Below are 19,216 nucleotides of genomic sequence, written 5' to 3' on the forward strand. Positions count from 1 at the left end.
GGCAGGGAGGGGATCAGACAGTCTGAGGGAAAGACCAGGTTTTGAGTATGGTCCAGACCTCAGCCCCGATGGAACCTATGGCCCTCCCTACTGGGGTAACTATGGACCCCTTACTGGTACTGAGACCTATTACAGCCCTGAGGACACTCAGAACGGACCCGTCTACACTGATCCCTCCAGTGACTACAACACCAGAGAAGGGGCGAGAGTACCTGTTCAATGGCCCCGAGAGCACCAACCGCCACGCAGAGTAGACCCAAACAGGGGTAAGAACACCACAGAAGGATGGATTTCTATACACAGTTATCAATGTAAATGTGTAGACACAGACTGTGATATACGCTAGTCTTTAGCTAATATCACACAAACTTGGCAAGTGCACAAATTCAGTAGAACTAGTGTAGGGAACACATAGTAAATGAGTAAATGCTTATTCTGGAGTGAGTGAGATCCAGTGTAAATGATACTTTTACTGCCGGTAAACACTAATCCAATATTAAATCATATTTGCAGGATGGCCGTATACCAAAAACACTCAAATACTAAGATCAGTGAATGTTATGACAGTGGAACAGTTATAACTCTGGTGTGTGTGTGTGTGTGTGTGTGTGTGTGTCTGCGTGTGTCTGTATTCAGACCGCTCCGAAGGCTTTGAGGGCTTGCGAGCAGAGGAGTGTGGTATCCTGAATGGCTGTGAAAATGGCCGTTGTGTCCGTGTGCGTGAGGGCTACACATGTGACTGTTTTGATGGCTATGAACTCAACCTTTCCCAGATGGCGTGCATTGGTGAGCCCCTCTCATTTTACCAATCTTTATCCATCCTTTTATCTCTTTGTATATCCTGTATCTCTCTCTGTGTGTTTGGAGATATCCATGTAAGTTTCAGTTGCCAGTTGATGTCATGATGGTGAGCGTTGATATACACCACTTTGGTATACACCGTTAAACTCCACACTAACGTGCTCTACATTGACATACTCCACTGCTTCCAGCAGTGGTAACAATGAGAAAAATATGTGGTGAGATGAAGGAAAAAAACAGAATTAACTTGTTTTGAAATGACATGACACTTTTGCTCAATCAGGCTCTTTCCCAGGGTTTCTCCTTTTAACTCATAAGGCTTAATTTTCCATCAAGAGTTCTTCTCAGCATCCCCTGACCCCCTGACCAAACAAGCATGCTGACAGTCCTGCAGTAGTATGTCTAAACCAGTGTCATCAGTGAAGGATCAAAGTCTTTCATATCACATGACTCCATCTGATCCACACGCTAACTTAGAAAAGTCACTGAAGTCACACAGTTTCTCCCTGTCATGCCTGGACAGTAGACTATTCCCATTGGCTGTATTTGTTTAGTTTGAAATGGAAACCCTGTGGCTCGTCTGATTACAGCATTCTGGAGGCATCCCTCCATGTGCTGAACTCTGTCAGCTCCAGTGATGATGGCTCTCCCAACACAAACATGGAGAAAAAAAGTTTTTCAGTTAAATGGTGATAGAAGCCACTCAGACCTTTTCATGTTTCACTCTCAGAGGGGGGAAAAAGAGCAAATCTGGCCGCAGAGAATAAGCTGGAATCATTCCAAAACTGGTGATTAAGACTGTGTTGGTATGTTGTATGATCAGAGATGTGCCTGAGTAAAGTAGGGAGTATCATAATCCTACATGCAGACTGACCCCAGGGTCACACCGCAATCATTTATATGAATCATTTCCAAAGGACTGAACACTCATTACATAAGTCTCTCTCTGAGGGATGAGGTTCTAATGCAGGATTTTGGTTAATTTGATGAGACACTGTGGGGAGTGTGTAACATGCTTACCCAGATAGGTTAAAGGCATTAATACAGTCTTAAAGGCATAGTGCATAATCTGTTACAAGTGAAGCCTAGAAGAAGAAAAAATCTAAATGGCACTACACTCACCTTAACAGCCTAACCAAGCCTTTCCCCAGACATCTCTCACTTACCCTGACTTATCTCTTTTATTTCAGACATAAATGAATGTGAGGACATCAGTGACAGCGTTGCACTTTGTAAGAACGGGGTGTGTACTAACACAGAAGGCTCTTACAAATGCAACTGCCTGCCTGGCTTTATGGCCTCTGCCAAGCCTCATGAGTGTATCCCAGAGGAGCCAGTGTCTGCAACCAGGGAGGCTGGAAAATGACACCACTCTTCTCCTCATTTCCAATCCCTCCATCCCAGACTCGCTCCTCTCTAAAGAACTGATGCTATCCCCCCCCCCCCCCCCCCCCCCCCCAAATCTGCAAATGACCGAAGCTAAACCTGCACCAGTGAAGCTAGATATCTGTGTCCCATATGTGTCTGTATGGGTGTTTATGTGCGTATGTTATACACAAACACTCAGAAAAGAGAGGAAAAATATTGAAACATTCAAAACAAAGTCATAAACTCAGCTTAGCTGCTTAAAGACATTCTTTGTCTGGCATAACTCGAGAGGAGGGTGACTAGCTTCCCCAAGCTCTTTCCAGATATGCATTATGTTTTTTGAACTTAAGTTGAGACACTTAAGAGAACTTTGCTTATGCCTCACTTTTTCACACACTGTAAACCCAGAAAGTTACGATAAGACAAAAAATTGAAGTGAGAAAAACTGTTCTTAGATAAAAGAGACCTGTTATTTCACTTTAGAATGGAATAACATATTTTTATGCTAACTTTTTGGGCTTTTACAGCCTTAATTACTCAGAAATCCTTATTGTTTGTGTGACAGTTTTTAAGAACACAGAATGAATAAGCAATATACACAGTAGATACTGTCAACACTCTCTCTTTCTATTTCGAATTTTAAACATTTAAATCCTTCTCTTATTTCCGGTTGCTTTCTTTCTCTTTTTCTAACAGTTCCAGTTAAAATGCACGGCAATGATCTGATTATTCATAGCCTGAAAGGAAGCTGTGCATGTGCAGTATAGCTCTGGGAAAATGTTCAGCAGATTATGTATTTATATAAGTCATATGCATAATATTTTACAGTACACGGACTGTCAGCAGGTATGGGACATAGATGAAATAGGAACAATGTAGCACAATTAAATACAGTTATTAAGACCCGGTGTATTTCTTCAGCTCATAGTTTTTGTCAAGGCCGCACTAAGGATGTTTGGGATGTTCTGTACAGTTCTAGTATGATGTATTAAGTCAGTTTTGTTATATATTCTTATTACACAACAATACAATCTTTTTACAATCTTTGTTTGTTTGGGAAAAAAAAACAGAAAACATAAAAAAATTTTTTTTGAAGTATCATGATTAACTTTGTAGATTTATAGATGTCTGTACAAATGTTTTGTAAACATATCTTTGATATATGAGAAGTGGTTTACACTGTACAAGAGAGAGTGTATATTTCCTGCCCTGTGGAGCAGATAATGAACGATGTAATTAAGAGAGTGGCCGCACTTTTTTCCCCCCTTCACTCCAGAAAGTCAATACAGTAAAAGTACGAGACTCTGCCATCAGCAACACTTTTAGTGTCTTAAATGTGGATTGTTAATCAAATCTGAAAAATGAATTTACAGCATCGCTGGCAAACCTCTTAACATCAGATAAATGGAACAGAAGAGTTTTCATACACTGCAAAATCACAAAACACTGCATTTTTGATTGGGTTAAATGCCATGCTCTCATCGCTGCTTTTCAAATGCAGTACTATTAGTTGGGCTATTGAAAGAGTAGACAGATCTATAATTGTATTTGAAAACATTTGTAGAATCCCAAGGACAGAGGACGGGTTAAAACAACTGTACAGTGGTCGTTCAGAAAGAAACAGCACTTATTCCGTGTGCATACTTATCGACATTCGGTCATACTTATGCCATACAATTAAACCTTTTTAATGAAGTAACTCATGAGCACATTCCACCTGTGTGGATATTTGTTAAACTTAGTAAAATGATATGCTCTGGTCAAGAACGTAGGACCATGCCTCCGTTTGAAACTGTGGTCAACCTTATTCATTCCTCTCGTTTACCTCTGTTTTTGTTTCCAGTCATGAAATAAAGTTGGAAAATGTTGCTATATCTGAAGTCATTGTCGTTTTTTTGTTGTAATGAAGTGATAAAAATGTTGCAGCAGCTATAAAAGAATTGTTAGCAGCTTAGCAGCAATCGCAGTTGAAAGCATCTGGGTCAGTGATTAATAGAGGGACCAATTAAATGTCATGCAGATTTTTTGATTCATTCCAAGTTCCATCCCAGCCAGAGAAGCCATGGCTGCTCTAGCCACCATTCCAGCTGCATCCCCAGCTCCCTAATAAGCTTAATGGTGTTCCCCTGTTTCTCTCCACTAAGCTTTGCCCTTTGATGTCACCAGTGAAGGTTGGGGCAATTCCTGGCTTACTAGAACATGGTGTCTCCCTCTCTTGTGCCGACAAACAACACAACACACTAACCTTGTTCCACAGCTACTAGAAAACCATTATACCCACTCTGGCATCACTTATTTACATATCTAGTGTTGTTTTTTAACGTAACTTGTGCATTCTGACATGTATAAAAGACAAGGGAGCCTAGGCTGGCACACACTGATGCAATATCCACAAACCAGTCACTGTAAGATTGCATGAAGTGATATGGCAGAGAGCAGTTTAATAGGCACACGGAGGATATTATCTTGCAGAACATCTGGATTTTTATTTGTTACCAACAAGTAGCAACACTACTGAATGAGTTTAAATGTTTGGTCTGTGCCACAGTGTCCTCGATTTTCATGCAAATGCTGAATAATCTCACTCTTTAATAATTGTATGGAGAGTAGCTCCTTCACCCAGCTACCTTTGACATCACCAGAGAGGCCAGATTTTAAAAGGCCCCTCTGTCTGGTCCCACTGCCATTACAGCTCCCATGTGCCCTTTGTCTGCTGCTCCAGCTCAACTCACATCTGGTCCCTTTTGTCATTTCAGAACAGACGTTTAGACTGTTAGGTTGTTATAGCATCCTGTACGCTTACAAAATGAATAGGACAGGTATTCTAAGACAGCAGAGACCGAGTTACAAGATACATCAGGAAAATACACTGTTGTTCTGCTTGCATTTAAAAGGAATCAGTGATTCCCAATGACCATGATGAACCTTGCCTGAACTGCAAAAGCTAGTATCAGTTTCCCTTCTTCTCCTGTTATGTGCTGTCTAGACAGCCCATCAAAATTGTTGTTGCTCTTGCCAATGATATGTGTGATGTCAGCGTTAAACACGGCCAGTTGGGCTGCCCAGCATGGCTCTATGGCTCCCAACTCACCATCCGCAGGTGAAACAGTGGAATATCATCTTTGAAACTGTGCATTTTTGCCAAACATGTAATCATTTTTAGCCATCGCTGATTTTAAGGCCAGAGACTCTGACATCTTTGCACTATAATTCTGCATATTTCTTTCAGAAACTCGTAATCCCTTACTGGCATAGGTCACCGGCCTCTGTTGCCCAGCACGGTCCTATGAGAGCACTGCACTAAGTCCAGAATGTCTGGCATCCACTTCTAAAGTGAAAGGCTTTCTGAAGTCAGCCTAATACAAGTGTGGTAATTAGGATAAGTATGATTGTAAGACTTCGAAATGCTAATCTTGAGTGAGAGTCCAATTATTACAGAACAGATTCACCAAAAAATTCTTGTGTCCATTCCTCTCCCTTGTTGTGATTGTTTATGGCTGTCAAATGGTGGAGTGATGATTCTAGCTTTGTAAATGAATTCACAAATCTTAATAATGGCAAATTTCAGAGGTGAACAGAGTACCCTAGACTTTCTTGGAACAGCCCTCACCTTCTCAGCGTATGAAGCCATTCCTTGACTGGAAATTAAATGGCCCAAGTATCATAACTCCTGCTGAAGGAAGCAACACTTACTCAGTTTCACCTTCAAGCCATTTTCCTGAAATCTTGACAGGACTTTCTCCAGCCTCATCAGATGTTTTTTTTTTTCTCTCATTGAGTTAAATAGCACCATATCATCCAAATACATATGTGATTAAAACACTCATCCTCCAGAATGACCTCTTCTTATTTATCAATCTTTGGAAACTGTATGGTCCATTACATATTCCATATGGCATCCTATTATTCTGAAATAATTCTAATGATGTGCAAAACACTTTTATACTTATACTTTTCTGCCACTGCCACTTCATCATAACCACTAGCCAAATCCACAATCTAAAACCAGCATGCCCAGCGCACTGTATTCAAAAACTCCTCTATTTGGGGAAAGGGGTGGTATGCTTTTTTTTTTTTTTTCATTAGTTTTGGTGTTCTGTTCCCAGTTGTTAATTCATGTTCATATGGAAATATCCTTTTTATCAGTAACTTTTGAGTATGAGTATGGGCAGAGGTTAAGCCCATTGGTGTGATTTAATAATTGTTTGTTGTGGCTCTGTACAGCCTCATATCAACTTAGAGGCAAACACTTTGGTGAATCACATAATCATTAATTAGAAGAATTTCATGTTTGATTATTTTCATCCCATTTTCCAAACAAAAAAAAAGAAGAAAATGAGGTCAGCTCCCTTACACAACCTTCCTGTTTAAGATTTCAGATTAAACATTTTTTAAGTGATTGTGCTGCAGAACTTGTTCTCCTCATCTGGGAAGTCCAAAGTTTCCCAAGAGATATTTTTCTTGGTTGAGACTAAAGTGAGAGAGATTTATTTCAACTTCATGATTGAACTAATACCAAGGCAAACCTGACTGTGGTGAACAACAGTCAACAAATGTCTATAGCTGTCTTTAACAAGTAATTTTCTTGAATCTTTGAATGGAGGTCTTGAACTTCACTGACCAGTTTGAAATATTGCTCTGTGTGGAGAATGCATACTAATCTTCTACTTCAACTGTGAGAACATTGGCTGGAAAAAAAAAAAACACTCCGTGACTCATTGACGCTTAGGGGACCACACAGTTTTCCATCATATTAAATATGATTCAGATGATTCACAACATGCAAAGTAAATGTGTTTTGAGGTATATTTGACATGTGTATTTCGTAATATGGGAGTAACTCATAAACTATGCACGTAGCAAGAGTTTGCCACTCTCCCCTCCCCATACATGCTGATTAAACAGTGCAGTTACTGAGTTAGGCATCACATAAGTGGCCAAAGTGGTAAGCAAGCAGGTATCAAGAAAAGTAGCCTTATGAATATCAAAGCTCCTCCAACTGTTTGTAAAATGCTCCTCTGACCATAAAGAATTAAATGAAAATTACTGCAATGCTTCTTACTCGATAGATTATTTGATCATGTAAATGAATCATGCTTTCCAGCTGCAGGTGGCTAGACACCCCGGGCAACTTTCTCCTGGTGCTGACAGGTCTGGCTTACTACCTGGCAGGATAACTCAGAAATTGCATGCATTTTATAGGCCTATATTGCCTGTCAGCACTGGCATTCCTCTGTCAGTCTAAGAAATGGACAACAAGCTATTTCAGCTGAGCTGGTGAAATATGTGATAGTAAATGCATATATACATCTCGATAGTTAGATAGATAGATAGATAGATAGATAGATAGATAGATAGATAGATAGATAGATAGATAGATAGATAGATAGACAGACAGACAGACAGACAGACAGACAGACAGACAGACAGACAGACAGACAGACAGATAGATAGATAGATAGATAGATAGATAGATAGATAGATAGATAGCATTTCAATGACTGCAAGAACGACCAAGTCCTCCAAACAAATATGGCATCACCATATTACTCTCTGTGGCAGCACTGTGATACTGGTAGCAGAGACAGTGAATGACAGGCCGTCACTTGCTTCTAATCAAGCTACATATGTTTCCCTCAGATACCAAAGCCTAGATTCAATATTAACACTTCACTCTTTATATTCTGATAACTGCTCCTTGTGATAGTTGTGTGCCACAGTTTCCACTTGAACTGTCAGGCACCTTTTTCTATTGTACTATCACATGTGTAGATTATACAGCCAGGCTCATCTGGTCTTGTCAAGAAATTAAAGTTCTCTTTAATATTGTTTCTTAATCACAAATGACCCCATTGTTATGAAAGACCTACAAGAATCAAGCTAGTTTGCTCCTTTGAAGGACATCATCAGCAAAGAGCTGAAGTCTATCATGTGCTGCTATATGTTAGAGGGTCTGTTCTTTGCTGGTCAGTATTAGGGGTTCATTGCTTTCATATTTACTTTGTGTTTGACTTCTCCCATATCCCATCCCCACTGTGCTGCAGTGCCAATCTATCCAAGGCCTCTTCTCATTTGTCCAGCCACAGGAAGCCTCCACATCCATCCCTACATTCAAAAGGAATTTTTCCTCTCCAGGGTGGACAACGGTTTTAGCAGGGTTAAGAACAAATCATGCAAGACATATTTCAGAAAAATGAGATTACCCTCAACTGAGCTCAGCAAACCACTGAGTCAAAGATGAATGTTTAAATAGGGGCCCTTACTAACTAATAACAAATCAATTTGAAAATATGTCATCTGAGAACCAGTGAATTAATACAGTGTGTTTGTTAATGCTCTGATTGCTCTGATCAGTAGCTTCACTCCTTCATTTTTATAAAACTATCAATCTAATCAATAAATTCAAACCACATAATAAATTTAAGTTTGCCTCCATACTGATAACAAGGACCTTAGGTGATCTGGAACTTGATCCTGAACATTTCAAATATAGCTCTGCTCTAACCACTGAGAAAAGACTGAGGTTGAGAACCTATAATGCAAAATCACTCTCCAAACCAGTAGTCATCTTTATAGCCTTAACTTGCCAATCCAGCAAATGGACGGGTTTGTATGAAAAATGCAGTGTTTTTCATGTTATCACGAGAGATGTGAAATTTAAAACTAAGATGCAGGAATGTAGTCTACATTTCTCTGCACAGATTTTTTGAGACGAATCTGATTTGTTATGTTGTTGTTGTTTTCTTATTTGTTGTTCTTAGAATGAGAAACATAGTGAATATGTTTTAACAAATGGTGTTGACAGTGTGAGCTTTAAAACGGTGAGCCAGAAATGATTGCAACACTTACGAACTATGTTCAAAGCCATACTGTTCATGTGACTGTAACTGTGACAAGACTGCTCTCTTTTGGACAGAGTGAGCACTACTTTCAGAATCGATATTATTTACAGGCCTTACACTCATGACACTGGCAGAAAAGGGTTCAAGAGGTCATTAGGTACAAGTTTTAAGCATAAGGGTTCGTTACAATGTTTTGACCACCCCAAGATACTTATCTTATCAGAAGACGAGGTAAATGCCAATTAATAATACGAGGCCAGGCGTGAAAACAACGTACAACATGTTCTGACACGATATCTCATCTCAGTTAAAAATGTATGTTAAATTTTACAGTATAGTATGATAGTTCTGGCAGCATTTTTAACCACCATCAACAGGAGTTAGAAATTATATACACGTACCACAGTAGTATGCGAAAGCACTCCAATCTAACCTAATGACGTACATAAAACACAGTGCATTAAATCCCTTTCGAATACGTGATTTTGAGACGCTATTACGTATGTAGTCGTGGCCGAGTGGTTAAGGCGATGGACTAGAAATCCATTGGGGTCTCCCCGCGCAGGTTCGAATCCTGCCGACTACGAAGATATATATTATTTTCAGCTTGCATTTTGATTATACAAGTGTGCGTTAAGAGGTGATTTTTATTTCAAAATGCAAACAAAAATGTACTCGTTCGAGTTAAGAGAACTTTGCACGTATTTGCAAATCGTGGATAGGTAGCTAACTGCCCCAGCTTGGCTAGCTGGCTGACATCAAGTTGAATGATCTCGTGACTCTTCGGTCATCGTTCGTTGTGAAATATTAGCTACATTCACTGCTTTCAACCCTTTAGGAGGTAACGTAGTAACTTAAAAATATCAATGGCTATGAGGAAAAATTTGAAAGTAACCAACTAGCTATCGGTGCACCTCCTTCAACCATGCCAGATGGACTTATTACGAGTAGGTAAGGTAGCATACGCAATGTTATTCAAAACTTTTGTCACACCGAAACGTCAGTAGAACAACTAGGTTAACAATGGCGGACTTAACATGGAAGTAACTCAGTTTGTTTATACTCTGATGAAATTTAGCAGCACTGCATATACTTCTGAAACTGCTTTTGTCATTTGTTAGCTGACTAGTTCCTCACATTTTACTGTATTATTCATTTTGCTATATGCAGTGATGCCCAGAATTGAGGGGCTAGCTTGATGTGTGGTTTCAAAGCTATTAATATCGGTGCCAACTTCGAAGCAAAACGTGTTTCAGATTTCCAGATGTATTTTAGACGGCTATTGGCTGTCTAGTGTTTGAACTAAACGGATAAAGAGTTAGATAAGTGCAGTGGTCACTTCACTTGTATTGAATTTATTTACCGTGTCCGTAACAGCTCTCTCTCTCTCTCTCTCCTCTCTCTCTAAGTTACCTAAGTCAGGGGGCACGCGTGTTTCTGTTTTGGATGCTATAGTATATTTTCCTGTTCTATAGTTAAGCTGCAGTATAAACTTTATTTGTGTGCTCTGTATCAGGCCTCTGCAAAATGAGGCCACAGGCATTGATTTGCAGGTGCCACTCTACCAGGAGATCCGTGGGAGCATGATGACGGGTCATGTTGAGTACCAGATTGTTGTAGTGACGCGACTTGCTGCCTTCAAATCACCAAAGCATAAACCAGGAGATGTTGTACAGTTGGTGGTAAGGGATACAGTAGTCCTATAATAAATAAACGCATTTGTTGTTTAATGTACATTTGTTTGTGAACTATGGGGAATGGGGATCAATGCCAGTGCAATTTTGAAATTAAATTTGATTATGAAATAGTTAAGTCACATGCAAAAGGTATAACAAGCATTTAAGCACCAAAAGTGTTTTATAGATATTGAGCACTGATAACACCTTATTTCTTTATTTTGTACAGAAACATAAACATTGCAATGAGAAAAAGAATGAAAACTCACATGAAAGGTGCACTATTCCATTATTGCTTAGCTTGAATCATATGTGGATTTGATAGTTGCTCTTCCCTGTTTTGAGAAATCTTGTGACTGGTTTGTTGCCAGTGGACTGCCTCTCCAGTCCGCTCATCCAGTATATGTTTTATCATGGCCATTGCAGTAAAGCTGCTTGTCAGTTATGCTGCTGGAATATTTTATCAGTTTTTTTTGTTCATGTGACATGTTACGTTCAGAGCTTGAACCTGAAAAATACCAGGCAAACAAACTAAAGTGTCCCAGCTCTTAGTACATCCTTTTGTCCACAAGAGGACAGTACATCCACATCTTTACACTTAAAATGACAAATGTGGGTTAGATTTTCTAATATCCAGAGTGCTAACAACTGCCAACCTTGAATTTCACAGGTGTCAAAGAAATACAGTGAAATTGATGAGTTTTACTATAGTCTGATGGCTCAGTATCCCAGTATCCACATGCCTGCAATGCCACGTAAGGCTCTGTTTGTGGGTGAGTCTGACCTTCGAGAGCGCAGGGCAGCCTTTGATGAACTCGTCAAATTCATCTCCAGACACCCCACTCTGGCTACCTGCCCGGAGCTTCTGGAGTTCTTAGGTGAGGAGCTGCTGTTGGATCTGGAGAAATACATGTCTGTCTTGTTGTTTTGCAGTTGTCAATGTATCAAAAAAAAAAAAAAAAACTGAAAATAAGAAGCACTTCATATTTTTATGTGTATGTATGTATTTTTATTTCCTACATTAATGCTTTGCTAACCTGAGTTGATCTGATCTGTCAGGTGCCAAAAGTACTCTGTCAGACTTCAAAAGCACAAATACCCCAGAAAAGGGAGAGGATGAGGAAGATGAGGACTTGGATTTCTTCCAAAAAGATAATGCGCCTGCTGTGAGACCTACACAATCAAAATATGTTAAGACAGTTAAACCCCCTCCACTTCCTCCTGACGATGAGGAAGAGGAAGAATTCCTCGACCCGCTTGGCAATGTAAGGTAAGAATAGATACTGTTGGACAGTTTCTTGTGAGGTCACTAGAAAGATGTTGGTCAAACACTTTCTCTCCACATTTAAGCTATGCTTGTTAATATCCACGTAGTGAGTTTTCATAGGTTTTCCGACGTGACTCTTTATGCCCTTTGTAGCTGTGTGTTTGTGTTGTCACTAACTCCTTATCAAAGGTTTATTGTTTTTTGGGGGTTTTTTTTACTAGGCCTCCATCAAAGACTCATTGTTTTGGCTTTGTCAGCAACATTCCTCTCATCAGCTATGCTCATATACATTTATATCTTTAAAAGTAAACAGAGAGCTCATCCCTGTTCACACAAGACATGTTGTTGCAGCTGTATCCATGACAACCAGTGACTACTTACCCCATTACCGCACTGGTTGATAGAAAAACACATAAACACATTATGTCCGGGGTTAGTTTTAGACCATGCAGTCAAATCTCTTGACTTCAGGTCTAGACTGAACAAAGCAGATAATTGTTCTTGATTCTGGGCATTACTGTTCCTACCTCATCGTCTCCACCTAGAATAACTCCCATCTATAGGACGATGCCAAGTGCTGGTAAGGTTTCACAGGGATGAATCAGCCCAATGTGCTTCACTGGTGTCTGCCTGGAAGTGGCCACATCATACTGATTGCTTGAGAAACTCTAGACCATTTTCTGTGCAGAGTTCTGGGAATTTTCCATGACTGAAGTGTCTCTTGGGAATGGGTCCATTTAACCACCCAAACAGGGATGTGTAATTTTTCATTGTGACTCATAATAAGACCAAACACTCAATAGCTGATCCTATTTGTCTCTCTTTGTAGATTTTCAAAAGTAATTGAACCCATTGGGAGGCAAAATCCCTCTCACTCCTGCATACCGAGTGTTTAATGTGTCAGATGCGAATAAACTGCAACCATTACTGTGGTTTTGTTATCAGATAAAACCTTCATTGCTGATGAATGAAGACCAGGGTCTATAAAAAGATCATTTAGGCATAAAATGTTTGGAATGGTTTGATAGTAATAGGAATGAAAAAAAAAAAACTATAAAATTGTTACAGTAAAAATAGCTTTGAAGACTCAGTCTCAGGTTGTAAATGAAATATATTCTGTTCATTTGCCTTGACCGTAACCTCTTAAACTTTATAAAATCTTGCGATTTCCAAAGAATTCACTGACTGTGTATTCCTATAAAAGGTCGCTCCCTCTCTGTTTAACATACTCTGGAAAACTCTTGTCCCCCTCCCCCATTCACTTTCCTACAGGAGTTCACTGTAAATTAAAATGAAGCTATTTCCACTTAATCGTCTTTATCAAACAGCGGATGACAACTGTGGATTGCTTCTTTGATATTTCTTGTATATAAATGTTTTGAGAGTGTGTTTGTCTGACTTTTTTGGTCACTGTGGTCACTCTGAAAGTTTAAAGCAGAGTTCTGAAATGCCTACGGGCTGTGCTAGATAACAGGAAATGTGTCATGAATTGATGAAAAATGATGTTACATAAGAAGAGGGGTGGAGATCAGGTCTCGATAAGCGGTCTCTATAACTGACATGAGTAAAGTATGACTGGGATAGAATGACTGGAGTCACTCTGTTCCATCTAAAACATTGCATGTCATTGTGGGTAGAGGATGAATTACAAGGTAGGTACATTAATTCTCACAATGGTATTACCTCATCACTGCACACATGCACACCATTTTCTAGTTACAGAGTGAATCCCAGAATTGCTGCGTCAATTCTTTTTCACATTTTTTTTGTGTTTGTCTGTGTCTGTTTCTCGAAGCATTTTTATTGGGTTAGAGAAGGTCCTCACACCTATTCCATGTTACAACGTGCCCCTTTGCCATGCCTGATGGTGTCATTGACGATTTTAAGGATGCCAGATGCAAACAAATGATGGCTTGCATAACTCTCCATCTGAGATACTAGTAATGGCAAATGCTTAGAAAGTAATGTACTGTTTTGCAACTTATTAAAATCAAAGTGTCGATCGCATGTAATGGCATAAATTACTTATAAAAGGGAAACTGATAAATACTGAGGACATAACGTGAGAATGTACTGCCTCTGGCAAATAATAATGAATGAATGTTTAGTATTGTGGCTCAACATGTCTACATTACACTGAATGCTCTCTAATTCCCTCTGAATCTTTCTTTGTGCTTATAATTGTGGATTGACGCCTTTAAAACCGTTAATATGTCTGAGTAAAACCAAGCCCTATCATCGTCAGTGACCACCATATCAGACAGACTTCTCAGAGGGGATGTTTAAAGAAATAAACAATTAAAACTTCAACTGCTTAATCTTCAGTTGGTGATAGGTTGCAACAAATTGCCAGTGAAGTAACATTTATGACATTGATCCAGAAGTCCATTAATGTGGTTACAAGTAAAGGAGGTGCCAGACAGTTTCCTGTTATATTCCCACATGGTTGCCTGTGGGGTAACAATTGTTCAGTCATTTCCAGAATTAGTGGAAACTCCCGTCCCACCTTGGTTTTCATTGTCAGGCTGGCCTTACAGCATCGACGTGAACGGTTCTGATTGAAACTGTCCCTCAGAGTGTCACAAACCAAAAAATATCCTATTTAATATGCAAGTTTTTTCTCTCCCTCTCCCTCTCCTTCACCCTCTCTCAGGTCGAAGAAGCCCAAAAAACCCAAACCTGTGCAGCCGAGTGCCAAGCCAGCACCAAAACCAACACTCTCTCTGTTTGATGAAGAGGATAATGCAGATGATGAGTTATTCCAGCCAGCAGCCAAAGGTAATTTCTTTCACTGAAATGGTTTTACTGGTTGATTTCTCGTATAACTTTTTTTTTTAGATTCAAGTGCATAGTTTTACATATATAAGTAAGTGAATTGGCTGCTCACCAAGAGCTGAATTCCTTCCCTCCTGATGTCTCCTTTTTGTCCTCTCCGTGGCGACAGCTGGCCTGAAGCTGTTTGAGGATCCAGACCTGGGTGGGGTGGTGAAAGCGGGTGACTCTCTACTCCTCCCGAATGCTTATGAGAAGAATCTGAAGCCTACAGACTCCGGACTGGATGAAGATGTGGAGGAACTCTTCAGGTATCATGTGCCTCTGATTTGTTTAATTTCTTCATTTCAGTTATATGTATGTTTGTTACCCTGGTTAACCAATGAGCACTATCACACCTGATTCAGCTCACAAGCTCATTATTAAATTATGGCTCAGCTGAATCAGCTGTGTTTGTGCAAGGCTTAAACAATAATTTCATATGACTAACTATGTCAATTTCACTTTCTAAAAGACACAAGTGTTTTAAATGTGAGCAAACATGGAGGTAGATATATACACATTTTAGTTTTACACTAGATCTGTCCTTTATCAGTCTCCTGGGAAATAATTTTCCACAGACGTAGAGATTATGACATCTCTGATTTAGACTAGGAGGACAGCCTAACTTGACCTGCCATGTCTTCACACTGAGGGAGATACATGACTCATTTCAATATGTCAGCCACCAGTAGTCAACATCTGGTTGTTGCACACACATGCTTAGTCAGGTTGAGTTGCATAATAACTATTCAGTTGTAGATACCTGCCTCCAACACGGGGTGTTAATATGCTTGTGGCTAAATTGTACTAAGTTGTGGACATGAGCATACTGAGTACTAAAATGAGGACTGACAGCCATATTGTGCCATAATGTGAAGGCAGCCTGAAGAGTGCCTGCAATCTCTCATTTTTTCCTTTCTCTGTCACTTGGCTAAGTTTTTATCTCTGATGGGTTTTGTGGTTTTCTGATTGTGTAGAGGTTTTTAGTAAGGATCACTTACTGAAAACCACTTTACTTTCCCTTACACATTCTCCATCATGCTCCACTGCCAAAACCAAATGAAACAGAAATGGTTGACCTCTTCAGGTACCCTGGATCCTTGCTTTTGAGTCTGCCACATCTATGCATTTCTTTCTCCTTTGTGGTTTCCAGTCTGGTTTAAATCTACATTTTGCCGACAGTTCATGAGGACCTGTCATAACACGTCCAACTGGATTCTTGCTCCCTATTGCATAAGACTTGGCAGCCAGCTCCGTATTGCCACAGAGACTCAGTAATATATTAACGGTTATTTTTCATCGTGTCATTCTCTCCTGTGGCCTCTCGGAATCATACACCTGTAAGGAGTGAGAATGTGTTCTGCATTAGTCTACCTCTCTTAGTGTCACAACCTGCACCGCCATTTTGGACTTTTGGTTTGACATGTCTTTGTGCTCCTGTTCTTTGTCTGTCTCCGCCCCTCACCTGTACCTGTTTGTCTCATTATTAACCTTGTTTAGTTTCAACCAATCCTCTGTTGCCCTGTTCAGTTCTCCTCCTATTTAAGCCCTAGTGTTTGCCTGGTTCATTGTCTATCGTTGTTTGTGTTTTAGAGCACTCTGTCATGCTGCACTTTTTTGTTATCGGCTTTTGTTATTAGTTTGCACTGTATTTTGATCTTCAGTTCAAGTAAAGTCTTCCGTTTGTCACCATCAACCATCGTGTCTTGCACTTGGGTCCTGTACCACACCACCAGCCGTGACACTTAGCCTCAAGTACTCCAGGAAACTGGATACTGACATGAGAGAGTTTTTCAATAGTCTTTAAATTATTTTTACATTTTAAACTTGTTATTAACAATGTACAAACACAGTAATTGTAAATAGTAATAATAATATTAATAATAATAACAATAATAATGATGATGATGATAAAAAGAAGAAGAGGAAATTGTTTCCGGGTAATTTTGTACTAAGTCAAGTCACTTTGTTAGTATTGCCAAAAAGCACAGTCACTTTCAGGTGACTATTTTAGTCGTTTTCAATATTCACTTTTGCAGAGCGGCTGTCTCCGATTGGTTCACATTTTTGTAATGAGTGAATGTCTCAAACACAAAAGCCTTTGTTGGTCTGTTGCTACTGACTCTGGCTGGTTTTTATTGAAGCACTTAAGGAATAAACTGTCAGCAGATCCACTCGAGAACTGTCCAGAAGCAAATGCCATGGCATCCTGTTACATAAGGATGAACTTTTCACTTTACGATGTGTGAAATGGGGGGTACAGTTTGAAGGACCACTTATAAATGCCTCAACGTAAATTTTCCAAGAAACTGTCCTTTTTTTTTTTTTTCTTTGATTGTCTGAAAGAGTAATTTGACAGAAAGGTCTCAATCCATCATTTTGATGAATGTGTCATGGTTTAGCAGTTCAGTGGGAACACTCTCCAGTCTGACTGGAACAGTCTCTCAGTGTTAAGCACTGAAGCGTGGAAGGATGTAGCCAGAACCAGTTTAATTACTTTCTTATTTTGAATTGATCTGGAGAAAATGCCTGTTTTTTTCTGTAGAAATGGATATTAGTTTTCATATTTAGCTCGGAAAACTTTTCCATCTGCTCACAGTGTCACAGATAAAGGCCTGTTAAATTCGTTTGTCATTTTTTAAGTTCATTGCATTCTCCAGAGTTCATTTAAGGTGGCTTTCTCTGGCTGACATTCAGACAGTAATCTCAGTGAAAATTTTGGATCAATGTTCCAAAACCATTCTAAATATTAGTCCACTTTATCGCCATATTTACCCTTTCTTTTTCATTTTTTAGGGTGGAGGAAGACCTAGACAAACTCCTAACTGTCAGTAAGTCAGACAAACTGAAACCAGCACCTGCTGCTAAACCTAAACCTAAACCTAAACCTACACTAAAGCCCAAGCCAGCCATACCCCAGAAGCCATCATCCCTAGCCCAGAGCAGTGGAACCTCTGCTGGGGAAGCAGCTCAGCCGGGCAGTGCCAAGACCATGGATCAGATGGACATCCTCAAATACATCCAGCAAAATGAGGCTGCTGCCACTGAGGACCTGGACCTCTTTTAGCTCCTCTCTTCAGGAACAAAAGTATAAAAAAAAAAAAAAAAACTATCCATCAAGGCACATTTTCTACGACAGATTTCTCATGAGAGTTCGTCTTGTTTGGTTAGGTGCAGGAACACAGAATTTTAACTACAAATATAAAGACAGTGTTGCTACACAGTTTTACTGGAGAGATTTTGTTGTTTGTACAAATGCAGTGTATGGATTTTTCATGAGGGCAGCAAGAGGGACCAAATCAACTAATTATGTAATAACGACTCAGTGTAATGGAAATCAAGTCTTCATTCGTTTAGGAAATATTTTACAAAAGAAAGATCTCAATGTTCATTCACATGCATTAGACTGAAGAGAATGGGGTCTTTGACAGTAAACAGTGATTTCTGTATGCTTTCTATCCCGTAAAGTTGTCCAATACAGCCAAATACTTGTACTCCAAAGCCATGGAACATGAGTAGTATTCCAACCAACCAACCAAACTGTTGTGAAAATGTCAGGTTCATCATCTCGTATGTGGTCTACAATAGCACACTTTGTTTAATGGATGAAATCATGTGGTTACTGCAGGGGTAAAGCCGTTAATGAAATAACTCTAATTGACTAGTGAGTAGGGACAAATCGCCTAACACTCATGAATTTTCTTGTTTGAGTCAAGGATTAAGTTGTTGTTATATGCCAAACCATGACATTTTCAGAACTGACCAAGCAGATTAAACAAAGTTGAGCAGACTGTTAAATAGAATAGAGTTGTATACAGAGACATAGCTTGTTTGTTTAAGCAAGGCATTTGAAAAATTGATCCTAAAGTCAAACAGCTAAGAGTGGCTAAAATGTGTGCCTTATATCCTTTAGTACGGAACATGTAGAAATGTTGTTTGTCAGTTGGATTTTGAAGATTTATAGCTGCATTACTTACACAGTTCCTTTGTTGATCATTTTTGCAGTATAGATGGGTCTGGGTGGCCTTCTCCTAACCCCAGCAGCAGGATAAGTCTCCTTAAGAACACTCACAGTCAAACCTACATTCAAACCTGCTCATGTTTACTCTTCTTCACAGTGCCTTGTCTAATTGTGAATTGTTGTTTTTGTTGTCTATATAAACTTTCTACAACAATGCACATGGCTAGGAATAAACTGTGTACAGCATGCTCATTAATGATGATTGTCTTTGAGAGTAAAGATCAGATTTAGTAAACATCCCAAAATCTGAAGTACCAAGTACCCAGGCTCAGTCACAGATCATTGCTGCTGGATAGCGTTATGTACCCTACATGTATATTGAAATATACATGAAAGTGTTTCTTATATAAAGGTATGTAAAACTTTTTACTGATGCTAATGCATTTTTGTTCATGTAAAGTGTTTATTCCTCAGACTAATGGGGAAA

General features: G+C 39.4%; 2 protein-coding genes and 1 non-coding gene across 3 annotated transcripts in view; all 3 read left to right on the top strand.

Moving 5' to 3' along the window:
- The window catches only part of LOC115804559 (latent-transforming growth factor beta-binding protein 2-like), a 94,074-nt gene extending 91,907 nt beyond the window's left edge, over nucleotides 1-2,167 (top strand). Inside the window, exons 37-39 of the mRNA XM_030765103.1 lie at nucleotides 1-266; nucleotides 637-786; nucleotides 1,992-2,167. The exon at nucleotides 1-266 is cut by the window's left edge and continues 25 nt beyond it. Coding sequence (XP_030620963.1) covers nucleotides 1-266; nucleotides 637-786; nucleotides 1,992-2,167 — 592 coding nt within the window. The remainder of the gene's footprint in view (nucleotides 267-636; nucleotides 787-1,991) is intronic.
- A 7,348-nt stretch (nucleotides 2,168-9,515) lies between these two features.
- On the top strand, nucleotides 9,516-9,597 carry trnas-aga (transfer RNA serine (anticodon AGA)). The gene has a single exon. It is a non-coding gene; the product is annotated as a tRNA-Ser (tRNA).
- A 229-nt stretch (nucleotides 9,598-9,826) lies between these two features.
- Nucleotides 9,827-18,975, top strand: hs1bp3 (HCLS1 binding protein 3). The gene is made up of 7 exons (XM_030778713.1): nucleotides 9,827-9,962; nucleotides 10,528-10,693; nucleotides 11,358-11,565; nucleotides 11,747-11,957; nucleotides 14,608-14,732; nucleotides 14,899-15,037; nucleotides 17,565-18,975. Exons 1-7 carry the CDS (start codon nucleotides 9,937-9,939, stop codon nucleotides 17,833-17,835), a joined length of 1,146 nt encoding a protein of 381 aa, XP_030634573.1. The 5' UTR covers nucleotides 9,827-9,936; the 3' UTR covers nucleotides 17,836-18,975.
- Nucleotides 18,976-19,216: the final 241 nt, after the last annotated feature.

Source organism: Chanos chanos, chromosome 1, assembly GCF_902362185.1.
Source record: "Chanos chanos chromosome 1, fChaCha1.1, whole genome shotgun sequence".
Lineage (NCBI taxonomy): Eukaryota > Metazoa > Chordata > Actinopteri > Gonorynchiformes > Chanidae > Chanos > Chanos chanos.